Here is an 18,499-nt window from a genome sequence, read left to right on the forward strand (position 1 = left end):
TATAGCAGTTTTCCCTGGGGAACCTCTCTGTACTCATCCATGGTTCTTCAGTTACACATTAAGTCTCTCAATTAGAAAGACTTTTCGAAATAGGGGAAACAATGTCATATATGAAAGGCAGAGACTTAAATTTATATGTTCAGGTTTTCCCTTGTCTAACTCTTGTCTAAATAGACCCGTTTCAATACTATCCCAGCGGATGTGTAAAGAGTTGAACATACTCTTCCTTCCTCATTATGGTATCTCAGCCCTGCCCTACTGTAGACCAGCTGTCCCTGCCAGGATGCTGCCTGTTGACTTGCTGCTAACCTCTTGCATGAGAAGCATAAGTGCGCTGAGCAGCCCTGGATCCTCAGGGGGTCGCTGGGAAAGATGCCAGTTAGAGGGGACGTGGGTGGGGGTGTTTCTACATGTGCTCCTTGCTTCCAGGCCCATAGAATCCCTGTACGCTTAGATCATACCTGCATCCTGTTCTATTGCACAGTTTATTTTATGTGAAATATTCACCGTCACAGCTATTACCAATAGACACATATGTAGTTGGTAGGGAAAGTTTACAGTCAGGTGGATAATAACATGAATTTTCAGAAGCTGCTGAAAACAGATCTATTCTCCTTTCTTCACCACAGCATCTTACGTGAGCACTAAAATGCAGGAAAGTCCCACAAGTTCTCCTTCCAGGAAGAGTCCTGCAGCCTCACTATGCAGGCCCACCTCCGTCCAGGAACCCCTGCAGGAGCGAACATAACCAGGGTGGAGACGCCCAGGCATCGACAGGAGGCCTCGCTGTGTCCTGATGTGTGCTCTCCAGCACATCACCTGCCAAGTCCAGGCTGCACTTTAGCTTCACATCTGTAAGATGCAGGTAAACCGACACCTACATCACATGCTTGGTGTGCATATGTAGAAACAAAATAATAAAAGAGGCCCTGAGTGTTGGGGTCCAGGGTAGGCCACCCCTAAATATGCCTCCAAGTGACGTAAGACAGAGCCCACTACAGGGACACTCTGAATTTCCTCCAAGTCACCCTGAAACGAGAAATAAACCTCCCATGTGAAAGGTGCTCTCCTCCATTTAGGTGTGGAAGTGAAACGGTCCTTCACCTCATGCTCTCCACCTGACTTTCCTCTGTAGAAAAAATTTAGCCAAAGAATAAGTTTAATCAGAGAAGCGAGCAAATGCAGAAAGAAGGGAAAACTCTCCAATAAGACTAAATAGTAATAGTTTTGTCATTAAGCAAATAAAGGACTTTTAGTTCCTCCTCAAGGGCTATAGATAATATTCTTGTCCATGTCTCATGAGCCGTCTTATAGATACTGAAATTCCCACCAGGAGGAAGAAGTTAACTCCATGACGACGAGACTGTAGCCATGACATAAGCTGCCACAATTGCAAGAACTGGCCTCAAAGAAACGGGAACAAACCGACCCTGGACCTGAAAATTAACTCTCCCTAAAACAATCAAGAGGAGGCTGATCAGACCACCACATGACCAACTGCAAGATGACTGTCACAGCTGACTCTGCCGTTTCTGCCCGTAGCCCCTCCTTCCGCCTATAAATGCCCTTTCCCACAGATGCTCAGTGCGGGGTGACCTCTGGAGAGAAGTCTGTCCCACACCCCCGGGTGCAGGCAGCCAAAATAAAGCAAACTTTCCTTTCTCCCAACTTTGCCTCTTTATTGGCTTTTCAGGACCGAGCAGCCGGACCCTGCTTTCCTTTGCAGAGGGACACTCTTATCACCAGGGGTGGGGAATTCAGGCCCCGAAGCTTCTATGAACAAACCTTGTTCTTTTTTTAATGCACTAGTCACCCCCAAACCCTGCTTAGGTTCTTCACTAATTGAGCACCAAAAGCACACATTGCCTCCTTCTACCAATTCATCACAAATATTGCATCTTTGTCTAAAAATATAAAAGCTGCCTGCTTTGGTCACTTCTGGGTCCATTTCTATGGCACGTCCATGCCTATGGTTAAAATGATTTTCTTTTCTCCTGTTAATCTGTCTTTGCTAGTTTTATTATCAGCCCAGCCTCAGGAACTCTAGACAGTGCAGAGGAGGAGATTTCCCTCCTGACAAATCCAAGTTGTCTTCTCTTCAGCCTCACGCTGTACAACTTCTTAGGAACCTCAGTCCTCACGGCCACTGTCACTCTGCTGACATCACCTTGCCAGGTGTGTTCTTCTGGAATCTCTACTTTGCATTTCCATCTCACCATTCGATATTTCTGCAAATCGGTATGAGATTTCAGTGTCCGTTGTCTGGATATACACAGTTTATTAGTCATTCTCTATGAAAGGACATGTCGCTTTGTCCAAATTTCGGCAGATATCAATAAAGCTAACTAAGCATCGTGTGCAGGGTTTTCTCTAGACCAAAGTCTTACTGTCTTTCACATACGTACAAAGGAGCACTACTGCTGAAACATAGATAAGAGCATGTTTAGTATTGCAGGAAGCATGCAAAATGTCTCCCAAGGTGCACCCCGTTCTGCATCCCCACCAGCTGTGAATGGACCCCCTGCTGCTTCACATCCTGCAGGTGTTTAAGGTTCTCAGAGTCCTGATCTGATCCACTCTTGTAAGTTTTCAGGGATATGTCCTTGTTCGGAATGCCACTTCCCTGTGACATATGTTCTCCCACAGCCTTATTTGCAAACTCTTTGTCTTTTTGGTCAGGTGTCTGTTAAGGATTTTAGCCCATTTTTTAATCCTTTTGTTTCTTTCTTATGGTTGAGTTTAAGACTTCTTGGTACATATTAGATAACATTCAGATATACTAGATATGTCTTCTGCAAATATTTTCGGCCAATCTCTAGCTTACCTCTGGGTAAATTTCAAATGTATTTTTTTTTTTGCTTCTCAGTTATTAGTTGTTATGTTTCTATTACAATGAAAAGTGAAGTTAAACTTTCACTTCCTAAGCCATGGGAACTTCATGTGGGAACATGTCACAGTACACTCAACGCCTCATTCAGATACCACAAGGAGGGAATGAGAAAACAGAGGAGGGACTTCGTCAGAGATGCTCTTCTGGTAAAGAGAAATGTACCAATGTACCCTCCTTCCTGTGTTGCTGGTGAGAACTGTGCTGCGTGTCCACAGAGACACAGATCCTTGATGAGAGAGTGAGATTTCATCAGTAAGGTTGACCGTTTCCTAACAATAAATTTTACCCGTGATGGATCTGAGTTTATGAATGATTATAACTTGAATGATTCAATGGATTTAGCAATGGTTGAAAACAAAATTAATACCTTGAATTATTATTATTAATTTTAATTTATTTTGCCCCAGAGAAGAGTTTGACAATTACAATTTCAGTAACACATTTCCATAATTTTTACTTATGCCTCTTGAAATTTAGATACCACGTTGTTTCATAATAATTGTTTCATCTACATCCCTCACATTTGAAACTTGATTCCAAGTGTACCTAGAAGATGAAATATGAGTATCGGGAATCTGTCTATATTCAGTAACATCTAAGGCAACAAATCTAATATGACACCAGGACGCCGCTGATTTCCAAGTATAGCACCTGCTTCTTCTTTCTCAGTGATTCGAAAACAGATACAAAATGACCTAAACCATGCGGTCTCAATGATCCTGAAGCCCACACCTCATTCTGAGCTTATACTCTCAAGATTTTATAAGGGAAAACACAGAGACCATCAGAAGACCTATCCACGTGGCCCCCATGAACCCACCACCATCAGACTTTCTCTCTCCTATCACGAAGGTCAGGCCCTCTTACTGTAACCATCACGGGTAACCAGCAAAGCAATATGACTTAAGTCTCCCCACTTCTTTTTCCCATCACCCACTGAGCATCTCTAATGGATATTCCCTCCACCATTATCATATGATCTGGTATCCAGACTGAATGGACCCCAATTATCTCCACAAAGGAAAAATTACTTTTTTTAGTTCCGGTGAACTAAAACATTTTTCCTAGGGTTAAATAGACCCTAACAACACATCCCCACCCACTGAAACATAAAGACACCTGCTATATATCCTTCTATGTTAACATGAATTTGGATGGATTTCCTCTAATCCACCAGCTCAAGAAGGGCAGGTCAGATGCTGGGGCATCTGTACAAATGCAGGCCCTTCTTCCACCTGCTGAATAATGGGCCCACCTGGTTCTAGGTTTTAGGTGCCATCCCTTCCACTCCCCTATCCCACAGTGTATCAGCTCAATTTTCAGGTCCTGACAACAGGGTCCAGACTTGTCCTGTGATTCTTGCCCATATCACTGTGGTTGGCTCTCCTACTATCAACATTCAAGCAGGCAGATTCTTTAGTATTTAATTTACTCTGCAAATATTATTGGAAAAGCTAGAAGAAGTATAGTACTGTGTTCATGAAAGAGTATGGAGTAAATATCTTCTCACAGACAGCAGGCTCGACGCCAGTCAGTGCACAGATGAAATCACTGGGCTGAGGAAGAGCTGACCTGCCCCAGACCCACAGATGTGACCTCTCAGGGCAGGAGTGGATCCAGGGCTACATGTACAGGGTGTCAGTCAGAGATGGGGACTCACATTGGTCTTTCTGGTTCCCAGGAGAGATAACATCACTGATGACACTGAGGTCAACATTCAACACCCCTGGCAACCCCACTATAAATTTCAGACATACCATTACCATCGTGATCCCCAGTTTACATCCTTGCAGACTGAAATGCAGATGGTGAGGCCACATCCTCAGTGCCCACAGCGAGATGTGATGGAGCTGTGCTCTGCTCTCCAGCACCACTTACTTAAATGACCTCAGGCACAGTCCCAGGACTCACTGACCCAGGGACTCAGGAGAGCTGCTCTCAGGTGGACTTTCCAAAAGAACCTGCTTCCTGAAGTGGGGGCTTTCCTCTGACCATGACACCCTCAAACTCGGCAAACCATTCAACGTGAAGGTTTACTTCTAAAAATCTTGCGTGTTCTCTCACCCAGTGCAGTGGGAAGTGTGTTCCCTGATCTCCAATGTCACTGGCTGTGACAGAGTTAGAAATGAACACTTCTAGAAGGAGTGAGTCTGTGCACTGTGACCAGGTCACCTGCCCAGCAGGTTGGAGTTCTGAGGAGCTTCCAGGAGCTGTCTGTTCTTAGACCTTGCTAGCCCTGGGGATTCCTCAACGTCCACCCGCAAGGAAGGGGCCCTGAAGCTCGCGGTGTTCCTGCAGACACACATTTGTGCACAGGAAACAGGCAAGTCAGGCTACTGGCCACGTCAGCAGTGCCGGGATCCACGACCATCTCAGCAAGAATGACTACCTTGTCCACAAAATACACTGTGTGTTTAGTTGTTAAGAGTAAATCCACCTCCAGAGCAACTCTTGATAATATTTAAACCTTTTCAGGTGAAGAAATGTTCACCCAAATTAAGGGAAACACGAAGTCCGTTGTGAATTATGATAAACATTAAATTTTACCTGACTTTGTCTGAATTCAATGTCATTATTACATGTATGGTTTGTCTCAAATACTTGCGCATCCAGGATATAAACATGAGGTAATGCAGAAAGGAAAAAACAAGAGTCTGTGTCTGACATCTTGGAGGACCCTGAATGTGTGATGGGTATTTATGTGAAATATATACATCCATGGGATTAAAGTCTATTCCCCAAATCTGCCGTTAATCCTTGAGCACAGCTGACTTCCTGACTAGCCCTTCAGCATCATTTCATTCCAGGACAAAGAGACCCCCAAGCATAGGGAAAGAACCCCAGGTGGGGCTGAGTTCTCTGAGGGCACAGTCAGCACCCTCCTCAGGTGGAGCCCCAGAGACTGGGACCTCCCTTCAGTACTTTCCGATTTTTATAGACTGGTCCCTCCCATATGCAAACATTCCCTTATGTCACAAGGTAAAAACAAAGTACCAGTTCACTTAAATTCGGGTTTCTCCTCATGCTTGAAGAGAATTTCTGGGCTTCAGGAATCTCATCTGCAAGAAGATGAATCCACTGTGGTTCTTCCTCTTCCTGGTGTCAGCTCCCAGAGGTGAGTTTCTCAGGGATTCAGACGTGAACACATGGGGAAGCTGCATCTGAGCCCATGAGTCACCGTGGTTCTCTCTGTCCACAGGTGTCCTGTCCCAGGTGCAGCTGCAGGAGTCGGGACCCAGCCTGGTGAAGCCCTCACAGACCCTCTCCCTCACCTGCACTGTCTCTGGATTCTCATTAACCAGCTATGGTGTATCCTGGGTCCGGCAGGCTCCAGGAAAGGGGCTGGAGTGGGTTGGGGGGATAAATACTGGTGGAAGCGCATATTATAATCCAACTCTCAAGTCCCGGCTCAGCATCACCAGGGACACCTCCAAGAGCCAAGTCTACTTATCGCTGAGCAGCCTGACAACTGAGGACACAGCCGTGTATTACTGTGCGAAAGACACAGTGAGGGGAAGTCAGTGTGAGCCCAGACACAAACCTCCCTGCACGGAGACCCGTTACCACCAGGGGTCGCACAGGACCCACCAAGTACAGGGCTGAGACCTGTGGCAGGTGCAGATAGGCGCTGGGAGGGAATTCTTGGTAGAACCTGTGCTTTCCACTTCCTGCTCAGGACCTCCACCAGACACCCTCTTCTGTATCCTACTATTTCATTGTTGTGGATTATGTTGTGTCTAGAAAATTTTGTGTGCATGTACATATTTGCTTAATTTTATTATAGTTATATATATATAAATATATCTATATCTATACATACACACACATATAGTATACAGGAATTAAGGTTGGTTTTCATGTCTTTAGCTTTCTTTTGCACAAAGGAGCTCAGTACAACCCTGAGCCTCACCGTAACGTTCAGTTTGAGACTGATGTAAATATCCCAAGAAGGCACATGAGACTTTTAAACATTATTAATTTTTGTCCTCTTTTTGTACATGTGGAAGGAAGAGACACACCATCCTCCTTTCAGTCAAGCTGCACAAGCAGGTTGAGTTCTGCAACATGCAGTGTTACAGACTCTAAGCCAGATCGCCCCAACTCTGCACATGCAATGATCCTCGTTATTCACAGATTACATATTTTCAAATTCAGCTACTTGCTAGCTTATTAGCACCCAAAAATTAATGCTGTCATTTTGTGATCTTTCACGGACATTTACAATGTGGCCGGTTCTTTGAATCACCCAACACACACACACACACACACACACACACACACACATTCCCAGCAGAGGTCAGTCAAGGTGATGCTCTCTTTTTTTTTTTTTAACATCTTTATTGGCTATAATTGCTTTACAATGGTGTGTTAGTTTCTGCCCCACAACAAAGCGAATCAGTCATACATAAACATGTGTTCCCATATGTCCTCCCTCTTGCGTCTCCCTCCCTCCCACCCTCCCCATCCCACCCCTCCAGGCTGTCACAAAGCACCGAGCCAATATCCCCGTGCCATGCGGCTGCTTCCCACTAGCTATCTACCCTACTACGTTTGTTAGTGTGTATATGCCCATGACTCCCTCCCTCCCTGTCACAGCTCACCCCCCCCGTAACCTCAAGTCCGTTCTCTAGGAGGTCTGCGTCTCTATTCCTGCATTACCCCTAGGCTCTTCATGACATTTTTTTTTCATAAATTCCATATATATGTGTTAGCATACGGTATTTGTCTTTTTCTTTCTGACTTACTTCACTCTATATGACAGACTCTAGGTCTATCCACCTCATTACAAATAGCTCAATTTCGTTTCTTTTTATGGCTGAGTAATATTCCATTGTATATATGTGCCACATCTTCTTTATACATTCATCCGATGATGCTCTCTTTTCTTGTTTCAATTCCCATCCTGTAATTGACCACTTTCTGGGCTCAAATTAGTGCCATGCTTTTCACATTTCTGTGATTCTTGGCGATTGTTTAAAGTAGTCCCAGGCATAGGGCTGAGGAAAGTCTAGTGTCCCTACGCACAAATGGCTGTGAGTGGACTTAGGGAAAATATACATGAGACATCAGCTTCATTCAGGCATGCGTTATATGGCCATGGGTGGTGAAATGATACTCATGTCTCCAATATGCAGCTCACCCAAAACTAGAAGACAAAACTCGCTGCTGCATATGGGTTGCAGCCTTGGAAACTTGCCTTAATTCCAAATACAGCCTGGCAAGTGGGGGCTTATGGCCAAGAAGACGGTGGGGTGGAGTGGACTGGAAATTATTAAGAGAAGAAATACAAGCTAAGGGGATTCTGGTTACATAGACTCAAAAGGATTCTTGCTAAAGGGAGACCAGGGTGATCAGAAACCATGTGGGTGATAGGGGGTTTGATGGCTTTGATCAAATACTGCGGGTGATCAGAGTTCAAGGGAAGGGGATTCTCATTATTCTCACTTAGCAGAGCTCTTGACAAAACCTGGTCATGCACATATAAACACAGAAGCCCACAGGTCAAGACTAGTTGAGAAGAGAATTGCAAGGAGCCTCTTGGCTAAGGGGTGGTCAGGGGTCTTTGTCACACTTAAGAAGAGGAATAATGAACATACAAGTAAAGCACGGATGCACACAGACACACAGAGAAAAGACCATCTGAGGACTCAGTGAGAAGACGTCCATCTGCAAGCAAAGGAGAAAGGCCTGAGAAGGACCCAAACCTGCTGACACCGTAGCCTTAGACTTCTTGCCTCCAGGTCTGAGAGGAAACCATTGCTGTTGTTTAATCCACCCAGTCTGTTATTCTGTAAAGGCTACACTAGCCAACGAGTACACCTATAATATAGACGCAGATAGACATATATGGAAATGTAAGTATCATATTGGAAAAGAAACATCACCCATTCTTCAGAGGTGACAGGAAGCGGTGTCCACCCTGGATCTCAGCCAGCACCCTCCTCCACAGCCCTAGAGAAGGACCAGCCGGGACCATCTTTATATGGAATCATGCTTCCACCTGCACATCACACCCAGGCTCAAGGGGAAAGCACAGCACCTGTGCTACTCAGAGTCAGGGTTCTCACCTTCACTGACATAACTCTCTGAAAGTCAAAGCATTGATCAAAATGAACATGAAAATCTTCTGGTCATTCCTCCTCTTGCGGGCATCCCTCAGCTGTGAGCATCTCCTGGGTCTGAGGAAGGTGGAGTTATGGGATGACATCTGTGAAGTGGGTGTCTCCTTGATTCTCCTTCGCAGGCGTACTGTCCCAGGTGCTGCTGCAGGAATCGGGCCCAGGACTATTGAAGATCCTCTCCTTAACCGCTCAGTCTCTGGATTCTCCATCACAAACATTGCTGACTGCTGGGACTGGATCCCTCAGCCCCCAGAGAAAGGGCTGGGGTGACTGGGGTGCTTTGGTTTTGGGAATAGCACAGCACACAGGCTGTCTCTCCAGAAATGACTCTCCACCTCAGAGACAGCTCACAAATTCTGTGTTTCCTGCAGCTCAGCTCTGTGATGACCTAGGACACAGCCCTGTGTTACTGTCCCAGGAGGCCCAGTGAGAAGTCAGGGTTAGTCCAGACAGGACCCTCCCTGCAGGGGCCGCTCCAACCACCAGTGGGCGATCAGGGTCATCAGGAAACAAGAGGACCCATTTCAGGGCAGGTGCAGAGGATGTCACGGAGGGATTTTCTCTCAGAAGCTGTGGTTTCTCCACTGGACCATTGCCGCCCTTGAAAGCCTCATCCACAATGATTCCAGGGAAATTTCTTGTCTCTAATCTTGAGAATTTTTCATGGAGTCAGGCTTGTCTGTCTTTCCCCATCTATCTTAGGAAGAGACACACAGAAATATTTCTCCAAGAGACCTTTATTTGAAGTTTAGGTCACTACTTTCTGTTAATTGTTGTCAAGTGTTTAATCGTTTAATGACATAAATAATTTTTACTGTTGAACTTTAAATCTGCTTTCCGTCATCAGATGGATTTCCAATTCCTCTCATTCTGACAATCTCTCCAGTCCTGTCTGATGCAATGCCTTTCACTTGAATAGAATGAGTCATGTTGATATTCGGAAATTGACGTCCATACAGCACTGTAGTCATTCTCTGCTCAGGGGACCTTTGGAAATGTCGGGACACAGGCTGGGCTGTAACATGTGGGCTGTGTTGCCTGCACCGTGTTATCTAGTGTGGAGATTGATAATAGAAATTTAGATAAAATAGAGAGATAGATAAAAGGGAACAGAAACAGGTATATAATCATCGTATGGAAAATAACCATAAAAACTGACTACATAACCGTTTTTTAGGGAGAGGTAAAGGCCCGAAGGTGTAAAGATGATACAAGCACCTGTATGAAGTTATTTGAATAAACATAAATATTCAAACAAATTTGGTATACTTTTCCAGCGCACTCCTCAATCCCATGGTGAGTGTCTGGTTTTCTCTCTGAGAAATTGACAAATATATTCCAATTGGCGGCCACTGGCATCCTTCCAGCAAGCGGATGAGGGGCCTTTCACTCTACATCATCCCCAATCTTTGAATTTCTTATTGTTTTGCCTTTAACTGTTGTAATAAGTGAGTAGCAGTATCTCGTCATGGTGTTATTTTATGTTTCCTTAATGAAGAATCTTGTTCAAGCCTTTTATCTCTTCTTTGCGGAAGTATCTTCAGATCACTGGCACAGGGTTCATTATTTTCACTTTTTGTTACTGTTGTTGAGCTGTGAATTTGCTGTATATTCATGATACAAGTCCTTTATAAATATGATATGAGAAAGCACATTCTCCAAGTCTGTGCCTAATTCCCTTCTCAGTGAAGTTACTGTTACTGTTGCTGTTGTTGGTTTCAGGACAGAAATTTTAATGGATACAGGAAAACTACAAATTTATTTTATGTATGATGTTTGGGATATTATACCTAAAAATTCATCATGAAACTCAAGGACACTCTTTATTTCTATCACATCTCTACGCCAGGCCTCGTTCTGGGATGGAGGGTTAAGTGCACCTTCTTGAAGGGAGCATGACCATGATGAGGTTCCTGAAGTTATTCCTTACGGGAGATTTATCCTACCTTCCCCATTAGATATATTTATTCCACCTCTTTATATAAGTATGAATCAAGATATTTGTTTCATGCCTTGTATTAAGGTTATATACTAAGGCATTTTCTTTGCTTCTGTAATTGTTACAGCTTGTCACCCATGAGGAGCTCTTTCAGATTGTCTCCTGTATCCCCTTTACGGGCACCCATCCATTGGTGTGAACACTTCCTTAATTTCTGGTGCCACAAGAATCTGCAGGATAAGCATGTGTATTCTCTTCTGTGGCCCTGGAATTAGCCAGGCCTCACATGAGTCGTGGATCCTTTTCTGGACAATACCATTAACAACCAGAAGAGTTGGTATTAGGACACTAATGCTGATGTCCTGTCCACTGGGGGCATTGCCTCTAGACCCTATCAGCTAAAAGACCTCGGAAATATATCTGTGTGCTCTACCCCACGTATACACACACACGTCTGCAACTATCTCTGTATCTCACCTTCTGACCTGTGTGAAGGTAAAAGTGAGATCATTCTTACATCTCCGATCCTAGTGCAACATCACTTGGGGAAATCCAGCCTTTCCTCCTTGCTTGTCTGTTACTTTCCACCCAACAGTGAGAAGCCTGGCTCCACCGATGCCATCCAGCTACTAATTGTTCAATTCCACATGCACAGCAGTAACTGAATGCTTAGCCTGATTCCTGATGGAAATACCGGTTATCCACCAGTTTCTAGTGCTTACGTGCAGTGGCTTAGAACTTAGCCTTCACACTCCACTCATTTCCAAAGTCACTTAGGTCAAAACCTATTTTCCCACATTCTACAGGCATGCTAATTCATAGATTCACTATGATATTAGGTATGATGTATACAGTGTGCATCGTTCCAATCTTGAGTCGCTGACTTATAAGTGACATTTACATTTATATTCAATAAGGTTTACTCTTTATTCTATTACTATATATATTTTCACAAGTTCATAGTGCAATGTTTCCACCACTGCAATTTCATAGAGAAGAATTTCACTATCCTTAAATATTGCCCATGTTTCACATATCAAACACCTTCTCCCCAATTCCTGCTAAATGCTCATCTGTTTGCTTTATATATAGACTTGCCTTTTCTCAAATGTGAAATAGGTGAAATTGAACGTTTTCAGACCGATTTTTTAATTAGCAGTATGCATTTAGGATTCCCTCATGTCCTTTCATGGTATAATAGTTTAATATTTAAATTGCTGAATACAATTCCACAGCATGGATACATCACTCATTGTTTATGTAATAATTTATGGAAGAACGTATTTGTGGCTTCCATATTTTCTCAGTTGTGAAAGAAGAGACCACAAAAATTCATGGGCAGTCGATGATGGAGCTCTAAGTTTCAAGTCAGTTATGTAAATATTACGAGCATGACTTCTGGGGTCTTGCATTAGGCTCTGTCTAGGTGTGTGAGTGACTGCATGGAGAATGGGCTCTGATGCAGAGACCACTCAGCTGACCAAGGCATCGTGCTGAAAGGATATCAGAGCCCAAGCAATGTCCACACGAGGTGGACACAAGGCCCAGCCCTCAGACCCGGCTGAGCCCCCAGCCTACAGTCAGGGTCACCTTCCCTTACACGTGAGTGTGCATCACAGGAGCAGGTCCTGTCGCTGAACTTCAGCCTCTCACAGCGACCCTGCATGGGGCACGGTGGGCTTCTCCTCCAGGCCCGCCCTAAGCAGAGACGGTGAACAAAATAAAGACCTGCTGTCAGTAGAAACTGTCAGGGGTTGTGGCAGGGTTTTGTACGTCAGTCAGCATCTGGAACGTTCTTATGCATTTCTGCCTGTGATCCTATTGCATATGTGGTAAGTATATGGCACAGTGGGAGTGGATGAGGGGACAAAGGTCACACTGTGAGCGGAGATGCTATGAAACAGTGCAGATCCAAGTCCAGGGCCAAGGTCCTCCCCAGGATGCAGGAGGACCTAACAGCTCAGGCAGGAATCCTGGGCTGTCCCAGGTAGGAAGACACACATGTGTCGGTATAGAGGTAACACCATCTGACTCACACTTTAGCAGGACCACGCTGACACTGGCAAGGAGGTTACCTAGGAGACGTTGGGGCACTATTACACCCTAACCACTCTCGACCTCAAGGCATCCATTTCTAGTTTAATCTTGTAGTAGTTTTTGTTCCTTTCAGCAGCCTATGGCAGCATTAACAATCTTCGTCTTTGTTATTCTGTGAGCATTTGTCTATCCAAGATTTAAATTTGTTGCTGTCTTAGTTCTATAATTATCTGATATATTGGTGAGATTTTGATAATGTGCAACTTGCCCCATTTTGAGGCTGTTTTAAGAACACTAAATAAGAAGCATTTTCTCAGCTTCTCATCTCTCTGCGTCTCCAAGACGAGTATCAGCTTTATTGTAACACCCAGAAACTGGAAAGAGTTCCAATATCACACATCAGCTTAATAAATAAGCCAATCGTGCTATGATCATTCTTTAAATGCAACCTGTTATTAAAACCAGGATTCTTGGTACACACTAAAACATGAGAGTATTCACAAATATCTGTACAGAGTAAAATAAGCCATAACAATAAAAATATATATTTTTTTTGTTTTGAACTTATGTTATATTCACAGTTTTATAAATTCTAGAAAATGAAAAGTAACCTGCAGTAGCAAGGGAAGATCAACAGTGATGTGGGGACAGGATGGAAGATAACAAGGGACAGGAAGGCGGAAACCCAGAAACTACTGAGAATAATGAGAGGAATTGATTTGTTCTCTCCTGATAATGCTTATGCCTCCGTCAGTATTCATCACAGTGTTCATTCTGAGTGTGTGCGCTATATTACATGTCAAGAACCTCATTAAAGTAATTACAAATAAAGAAATGCATGACTTGGGAGGGAAAGAGTGAAGGGAAGATACTGAAACATAAGAGACTCTTGAAAATACTTCTCATCAATCCTGACCCCTCCATATATTTTAGGTAAACACGAGAAGAGAGCAAAGTCATCATGACTTCATTACAGGAGGGGGATCTGCAAACCTCACCCGGAAACTCCAACTCTGTCCTCTAGTAGATTCCAGGGAGCAGCCTGGCCCAGAGCTCAGGAGCAGATGCTGGATTTAACGGTCACCCCATGTTTCTCCTTGGACACTACACACACCCTCCATTCCTCTGGGTGTAGTTTACACCTGTAATATGAGGGTAACAATGACAGCTACATCACGGGATGTGACTGCATATGTAAGATGATATATGGGTCTTAAGGGTTTAATCCGGAACAATCACACAATGAAAGTTATATTTCCCAGTTGCTATCAACACCACAAAATCCAAGACTCTCACACCTCCTCTGAGACCCTGCCCTTTCTGAGGACATTCAACGACGTAGCCTCTTATATACTAGAAGGTCATGCAAATAGGGTCCTTCCTCTGCTGATATAAAGCAGCCCCAGCCCTGACCCTGCAGCTCTGGGAGAGGAGCTCCAGCCCGGGATTCCCACGTGCTCCATTCGGGGTTCAGGACAGAACACTCACCATGGACTTTGGGCTGAGCTGGGTTGTCCTTGTGGCTATTTTACAAGGTAATTTATGGAGAGCAAGAGACACTGAGGATGTGAGTGGATATGAGTGAGGGAATCAGTGGATGGGTGACAGTCTCCTGACCAGGATGTGTCTGTGTTTGCAGGTGTCCAGTGCGAGGTGCAGCTGGTGGAGTCTGGGGGAGGCTTGGTGCAGCCTGGGGGGTCTCTGCGACTTTCCTGTGCAGCCTCTGGATTCACCTTCAGTAGCTATGCCATGAGCTGGGTCCGCCAGGCTCCAGGGAAGGGGCTGGAGTGGATCTCAGCTATTAGTAGTAGTGGTGGTAACACAAACTATGCAGACTCTGTGAAGGGCCGATTCACCATCTCCAGAGACAACTCCAAGAACACGCTGTATCTGCAAATGAACAGCCTGAGATCTGAGGACACGGCCGTGTACTACTGTGCGAAAGGTACACAGTGAGGGGAAGTCAGTGTGAGCCCAAACACAAACCTCCTTGCAGGGAGACAGGAGGGGGGATGCAGGGGGCACTCAGGACATACAACTGGGTGTTTCAGCCCCAGGAGCAGGTGCAGATGTTAGTTAAGGGCTGCTTTCCTCTAAGGGTCTGGGGTTTCCTCTCCATATAGCAGTTTTCCCTGGGGAACCTCTCTGTACTCATCCATGGTTCTTGACTTACACATTCAGTCTCTCAATTAGAAAGACTTTTCGAAATAGGGGAAAAAATGTCATATATGAAAGGCAGAGACTTAAATTTATATGTTCAGGTTTTCCCTTGTCTAACTCTTGTCTAAATTGACCCGTTTCAAAATGATTCCAGCGGATGTATAAAGAGTTGAACATACCCTTCCTTCCTCATTATGGTATCTCAGCCCTGCCCTACTGTAGACCAGCTGTCCCTGCCAGGATGCTGCCTGTTGACTTGCTGCTAACCTCTTGCATGAGAAGCATAAGTGCACTGAGCAGCCCTGGATCCTCAGGGGGTCGCTGGGAAAGATGCCAGTTAGAGGGGACGTGGGTGGGGGTGTTTCTACATGTGCTCCTTGCTATATAGAATCCCTATATGCTTATATAAGACCTGCATCCTCTTCTACTGCGCAGTTTATTTCATGTCAAATATTCATCATCAAAGCTATTACCAATAGACATATATGTAGTTGGTAGGAAAGCTTATAGTCAGGTGGATAATAACATGAATTTTCAGAAGCTGCTGAAAACAAATCTATTCTCCTTTCTTCACCACAGCATCTTACGTGAGCACTAAAATGCAGGAAAGTCCCACAGCTTCTCATTCCACGAAGAGTCCTGCAGACTTACAGGCAGGCCCACCTCTGTCCAGGAACCTTTGCAGGGGAGGCCAGGTCCAGGGTGGAGAAACCCAGGCCTCGACAGGAGGTCTCACTTTGTCCTGATGTGTGCTCTCCAGCACATCACGTGCCAATTCCAGGCTGCAGTTTAGCTTCACACCTGTAGGATTCAAGTAAACCGACACCTACATCACATGCTTGGTGTGCATATGTAGAAACAAAATAATAAAAGAGGCCCTGAGTGTTGGGGTCCAGGGTAGGCCACCCCTAAATATGCCTCCAAGTGACGTAAGACAGAGCCCACTACAGGGACACTCTGAATTTCCTCCCTGAAACGAGAAATAAACCTCCCATGTGAAAGGTGCTCTCCCCCATTTAGGTGTGGAAGTGAAACGGTCCTTCACCTCATGCTCTCCACCTGCCTTTTTTCTGTAGAAACAATTTAGCCCAAGAATAAGTTTAGTCTGAGAAGTGAGCAAATGCAGAAAGAAAGGAAAACTCTCCAATAAGACTAAATAATAATAGTTTTGTCATTCAGCAAATAAAGGACCTTTAGTTCCTCCTCAAGGGCTATAGATAATATTCTTGTCCATGTCCCATGAGCCATCTTATAGATACTGAACCTCCCACCAGGAGGAAGAAGTTAACTCCATGATGACGAGACTGTAGCCATGACATAAGCTGCCACAATTGCAAGAACTGGCCTCAAGAAATGGGAACAAACCAACCCTGAACCTGAAGATTAACTCTACTTAAAACAATCAAGAGGAGGCTGATCAGACCACCACATGACCAACTGCAAGACGACTGTCACAGTTCACTCTGCCGTTTCTGCCCGTAGCCCCTCTTCCGCCTATAAAAGCCCTTTCCCACAGATGCTCAGTGCGCGGTGACTTTTGGAGAGAAGTCAGTCCCCCACCCCCCGGGTGCAGGCAGCCAAAATAAAGCAAACTTTCCTTTTTACCAACTTTGCCTCTTTTTTGGCCTTTCAGCACCGAGGGGCAGACCCTGCTTCCCTTTGCAGAGGGACACTCTTATCACCAGAGATGCGGAATTCGGGCCTGGAACCTTCTATGAATAACCTTGCCTCTATGAACAACCTTGCTCATTCTTTAATGACTACGCCAGCCCAAACCCTGCTTAGTTTCTTCACTAATTGAGAACCAAAAGCACACATTTCCTCCTTCTACCATTTCCTCACAAATATTGCATCTAAACATATAAAGTGCTGCCTGCTTTGGTCACTTCTGGGTCCATTTCTATGGCCCATCTATGCCCATGGTTAAATTTTTTCTTTTCTCCTGTTAATCTGTCTTTGTCAATATTTTATCAGCCCAGCCTCAGGAACTCAGGAGGGGCAGAGGAGAAGATTTCCCTCCTGACATGTCCAAGTTGTCTTCTCTTCAGCCTCACGCTGTACAACTTCTTAGGATCCTCAGTCCTCATGGCCACTGTCACTCTGCTGACATCACCTTGCCAGGTGTGTTTTTCTGGCATCTCTTTTCTGCATTTCCATCTCACCATTCGATATTTCTTCCAAATCGGTGTGACATTTCAGTGTCCATTGTCTGGATGTACACAGTTTATTAGTCATTCCCTATGAAAGGACCTCTTGGTCTTTTCCAAATTGTGGCAAATATGAATAATGCTAAGTGAGCATCGTGTGCAGGGTTTTCTCTGGACTAAAGTCTTACTGTCTTTCACATACATACAAAGGAGCACTATTGCTGAAACATAGGTAACAGTATGTTTAGTTTTGCGAGAAGCCCCCAAAATGTCTCCCAAGGTGCACCCCGTTCTGCATCCCCCACCAGCTGTGAATGGACCCCCTGCTGCTTCACATCCTGCAGGTGTTTAAGGTTCTCAGAGTCCTGATATGATCCACTCTTGTAAGTTTTCAGGGATGTGTCCTTGTTCTCATTGGCACTTCCCTGTGACATATGTTCTCCCACAGCCTTATTTGCGAACTCTTTGTCTTTTTGGTCAGGTGTCTGTTAAGGATTTTAGCCCACTTTTTAATCCTTTGGTTTCTTTCTTATTGTTAAGTATAAGGCTTCCTGGTACATATTAGATAACAATCAGATATACTAGATATGCCTTTTGCAAATATTTTCTTCCAATCTCTAGTTTACCTCTGGGTAAATTTCAAATGTGTTTTTTATGCTTCTCAAATATTACTTGTTGTGTTTCTATTACAATGAAAAGTGAAGTTAAACTTTCACTTCCTAAGCCATGGGAACTTCATGTGGGAACATGCCACAGTACACTCAAAGTCTCTCTCTGATACCACAAGGATGGAATGGATAAACAGAGGGGGGACTTCTTCAGAGATGCTCTTCTGGAAAAAGAGAAATGTACCAACGTACCCTCCTTCCTGTGTTGCTGGTGAGAACTGTGCTGCATGTCCACAGAGACACAGATCCTTGATGACAGAGTGAGATTTCATCAGTTAAAATGACCGTTTGCTAACAATAAATTTTACCTGTGATGGATCTCAGTTTATGAATGATTGTAACTTGAATGATTCAATGGATTTAGCAATGGTTGAAAACAAAATCAATACCTTGAATTATTATTATTAATTTCAATTTATGTTGCCCCAGAGTTAGACAATTACAATTTCAGTAACACATTTCCAAAATTTTTACTTATACCTCTTAATACTTAGACAACATGTTGTTTCATAATAAATGTTTCATCTACATCCCTC

General features: G+C 44.3%; 1 protein-coding gene across 1 annotated transcript; it reads left to right on the forward strand.

Annotated features, from left to right (window-relative positions):
- The first annotated feature begins 5,941 nt into the window (after positions 1–5,941).
- Positions 5,942–16,648, forward strand: LOC132514974 (uncharacterized). The gene is given in 7 exon segments (XM_060140674.1): positions 5,942–6,005; positions 6,090–6,397; positions 9,185–9,295; positions 14,463–14,523; positions 14,628–14,929; positions 14,932–15,051; positions 16,631–16,648. Coding segments are annotated over 7 exon segments (966 nt in total). The 5' UTR covers positions 5,942–5,959.
- Positions 16,649–18,499: the final 1,851 nt, after the last annotated feature.

This window comes from Lagenorhynchus albirostris, chromosome 1 (genome assembly GCF_949774975.1).
Source record: "Lagenorhynchus albirostris chromosome 1, mLagAlb1.1, whole genome shotgun sequence".
Lineage (NCBI taxonomy): Eukaryota > Metazoa > Chordata > Mammalia > Artiodactyla > Delphinidae > Lagenorhynchus > Lagenorhynchus albirostris.